This window comes from Poecilia formosa, unplaced genomic scaffold (genome assembly GCF_000485575.1).
Source record: "Poecilia formosa unplaced genomic scaffold, Poecilia_formosa-5.1.2 Scaffold893, whole genome shotgun sequence".
In the NCBI taxonomy this organism is placed as follows: domain Eukaryota; kingdom Metazoa; phylum Chordata; class Actinopteri; order Cyprinodontiformes; family Poeciliidae; genus Poecilia; species Poecilia formosa.
The window spans coordinates 50,458-54,169 of NW_006800832.1; the positions used below are offsets into that span (position 1 = coordinate 50,458).

Sequence of the window (3,712 nt, forward strand, 5' to 3'; positions counted from 1 at the left end):
GCAAAAATATGAAGTTGATCACTTCCAACAACCTACTTTAAGTATTTTTAAGTGTGATTTTTGTTTTGTTTGTTTGTTTTGTCCATTTTAATTTCCAAGGATTTCTATATGACTATATTCTTCTCTGCTTGTGTCTGGGTCTTTATGCAAATATCTGGTGTAAAGCAGCTTTTTAAAAAATCTATTTGCTGTTCTTTCACCCAGGTCCACAACTGTTTATCTATGGGTGTTGCTGTTGGCTTGGGGAAGATGAAACTCTCTCATGTCCAGAAGCCTTGCATTGGTGTTCTAATAAACAAGGACCTTGCCACTGGCTACAGCTCTGGTCTCCACCAACACTTCACAGAGGTTTCTGGAGGAAATGGTTGGTTGGGGAAGTTTTCAATTTCCCAAAATGATTCCATAGGCTTCATGAACTGGCTAAAGAGCCTGAAAGAACATCCAGATGTTGTTTCGCACTCCCTTCGACCTCTCTATCAGCTCGTGCCAAGCAGGCTTCAAAAGAAAGCGGTGAAAGCTGCTATTGAGCAGTATTTGAAAGAAAATGCTGTGAAGAAATCACCCCAAGAGCCACACTGTGAGGGATCTACTCCTGATTTGGCCTCTAACTGCTGCCCTCTGCACGCCTCAAGGGGAACTCTATCAGTGACCATTGTTCGAGGCTGGAATCTCAAAGGAGATCCAGTTGGACAAACAGAAAGGTGGGTTGATGCAAAGGTAAAAAAACAAAGACCTCATGGAACCTGACGAGCACACCTTTTATATGGCTCCTCTTTTGTTCACAGCTATGCCAAGATGTTCTATGGTTCCATACAACGCAAGACCAAAATCATCGTATCCGATAATCCTCAGTGGAACGCTGAGTTTAATTTGGGCAAGGTAAGTAAACGTCATCATCACAGATTAGCTGAAAAAGCTCAACAACAGACACACTGATATGCTGCTGATGCAGCAGAATTTATAGATCTAACACCAGCATCTATTTTTGCAAAAATAGACATTCAATTACCGGCAGTGAGGAGAATTGGGTTTTTATGCATCAGTCTAGAAAGAAAGCTGATCTATTCTTTGGTGCCATCAAAACTATTTGCTAGCAAACATTTGACATTGGGTCAAATATAATTTAATATCAGAAATGCATTGTAGTTTCAATTTCAACCAGATGATGTTAAATTATTGATTATGAACTAATTTGTCCTTCAGTTTGCTCACATGAACCAGCAGCCACAATAACAAGAAAAGAGCACCTCCCTTTAGGCCCGACTCGTTCTTGTTTCGGTTCTCAGAACCAACCTGGGTGTCTGTGGACATGCGGCTCCCACACTCACTGCTCTGCTTAACCTGTTGTTGAGACAGGAAGTGTTGACCCTCTCTTATTGCTTTTTCAAGTAAATCATGAGCATAAAAACTTGGCTTTCTAAACAACAAATGCAGAAAATGAACCTTGAATGTCAAAATAAAAACATTTTGTCCAATTGTTTTCTCTGTCCTATTGATTGCTTATTTTCTCTTTTTTAAACTTGTTTGAAATTCAAATCAAAGTATAAAATGATATGTAATGCAGACAAACTGCATATTCTGAACTTGGGGAATGGACAATCAACTCCATTTCTAGATCCAAGCCGGGCTGCAGACTCTTTATGTTTTGGGATACTGGGTCAGCACCTGCATGAAAAAGTATTTGGTTTTACTTGAATAGACCATGCACATTTCATGGTGTTTATGTTCGAGTACAAATAAAATTAAAAGCAGAAAAAAATCTGAAAATATTTGAACAGAAACCATTTTATACATATATTGTGTAAACAGACACAGCCTAGCTGATGTATTTCATATCTTGTGCTGTTGTGTTTTGGCTAACATTACTCTGCATTTATCAACTTTTGAGATGCGTGGAAACAGTTTTATTTTTTATATCACCGAAATCATTTGACTTTGAATGAGAAAATATGCATCTGAATGATCCTCCATTCAAATTTTCTCATGAAGGTTGACACAAGCCTGGAATTGAAGATCGAAGTTTGGGATGAAGACTGGGTCTATGACGACCTTCTCGGAAAGTGCGTGAAGTACCTGAGCCCTGGCACTCACACTTTCACGTGCAAAGCAAAAAGAGGAGGCATTGAGGTTAAATACACGGTGACCTGTGACCCGTATCTGACTGGAGAAAAGTGCAGTCGTTATAAACCATCTCCTTTGTGACAAGAGATTGGTGAATTTTGGGAATGAAAGTATTTCAATTCGTCATATAACATTAACTCACTAAATCTGATAGAAGCTCACAATTTGTACTTAATCACTTGACTTTGTTAAAGACCTACCTAAATGTGTATTTATCATACAATGAAAAAATGTTAAGATTCTGTGTAACATTTAATCACAAGAAATAACTATGCTTTAATATATACAAACAGAAAGTGTGTTTCCTCTAATGACAATAAAAATTTTGAAACTGCTACAAGTTATTGACTTCGTATATTTTTGAAAAATCTTGTATTAGTTGTATGAATTATGACTTATATGTGTTAATATAAAAGAGAGAGAGACGTAGTTACGTTACAGGACGTGTCACAAAACTATTTGGTCAAGACCTTCTGTATGCAGCAAAGCAGAGAACCAGGGGACAAATTTTTCAACCTGATCATTGTTTCCTTACAGTTTTATGGTTTAAATCAAGAGGTGCTGATGAAATGTATTAATTGAAATGATCTTTCATCATGTAGTCATGTTTGAAACAGTGAAGTGATCTCATGAGCCAGAATGTTCAATGTTTCTTTTTTATTCTTATTTACAACATAACCGTTGCAGGCACCACAGTTTCAGTTTTCTTTTAGAAGAGCTTGATCTTAATCCTTTTGCACAACAGAAAGAGAAGAAAATAATCTTTCCCTTCTGGCCTAACACTGGACACATCAGTAGGATTGCCTGTTTGAAGTCACTTTCAAATATGTTGTATTGGAATGTGATTTTTTTCTAAATAAATTAGTAGTATAACTGTAACTCCATCTCTCTAAAAGTCTTTGGAATAGGTAGCAAAAACCACAGCAGCTTCCAGTCCTCTCAGTCTTACCTTTGAGGAAACAGATTGTTATTCTCAAAAACATCCAGCTTCCCTCGCTGTTTGCTCTTATGTCACTTGTGTCCAATGTTATCTGTAAAATAACTGTGTTCCTAAAATGTTCAAAACTGATCTAAAGTCAAACAGTCTGCTGCAAGTCTTTCAAAAAGTAGACAACGTTCACACAAACCAGCTCTTCAAGTTCAACTTCTGTAGCATAAAACCAAACTTTGGGATTCTGCAGAAGCCAAAAATAATTAAATAGTGAAGGAGTCCACTGTAACAACCTCGCTCTGAATGTGTGAAGCCAAAGCAGCTATCAGAGTCCAAGAGGCTTAAATTGGGTTAAAAAAAACAACAAAAAACAACAACATTCTGGTAACTTCCAGTTTGAGCTCATCTTTTATTATCTTTTATTATCAAGGAAAAGAGGGAGGATAAGAAAGCAAGACGGGAGAAACAAACTCCTTCTGCACACAGGCAGTTTCTAAGGTAGGGAGTATACCGGCTGATAAGAAGGCACCTGTGGAAACATAATTTAAGGTCTGGGAAACACACCGTTAACTGTTTCACATGAAGACGAACAGGCAGATGGGGCCTCCAGGTCAGTTTATACACAGAGAAGGAAGTTAGAACACTTTAAATAAGAATCAC

The 3,712-nt window shown here is 37.6% G+C and overlaps 1 protein-coding gene across 1 annotated transcript in view; it reads left to right on the forward strand.

Annotated features, from left to right (window-relative positions):
- Nucleotides 1–2,418, forward strand: part of LOC103131990 (perforin-1-like) — an 11,513-nt gene extending 9,095 nt beyond the window's left edge. The window contains exons 8-10 of the mRNA XM_016667080.1: nucleotides 205–701; nucleotides 786–879; nucleotides 1,990–2,418. Coding sequence (XP_016522566.1) covers nucleotides 205–701; nucleotides 786–879; nucleotides 1,990–2,202 — 804 coding nt within the window. The 3' untranslated portion in view covers nucleotides 2,203–2,418. The remainder of the gene's footprint in view (nucleotides 1–204; nucleotides 702–785; nucleotides 880–1,989) is intronic.
- Nucleotides 2,419–3,712: the final 1,294 nt, after the last annotated feature.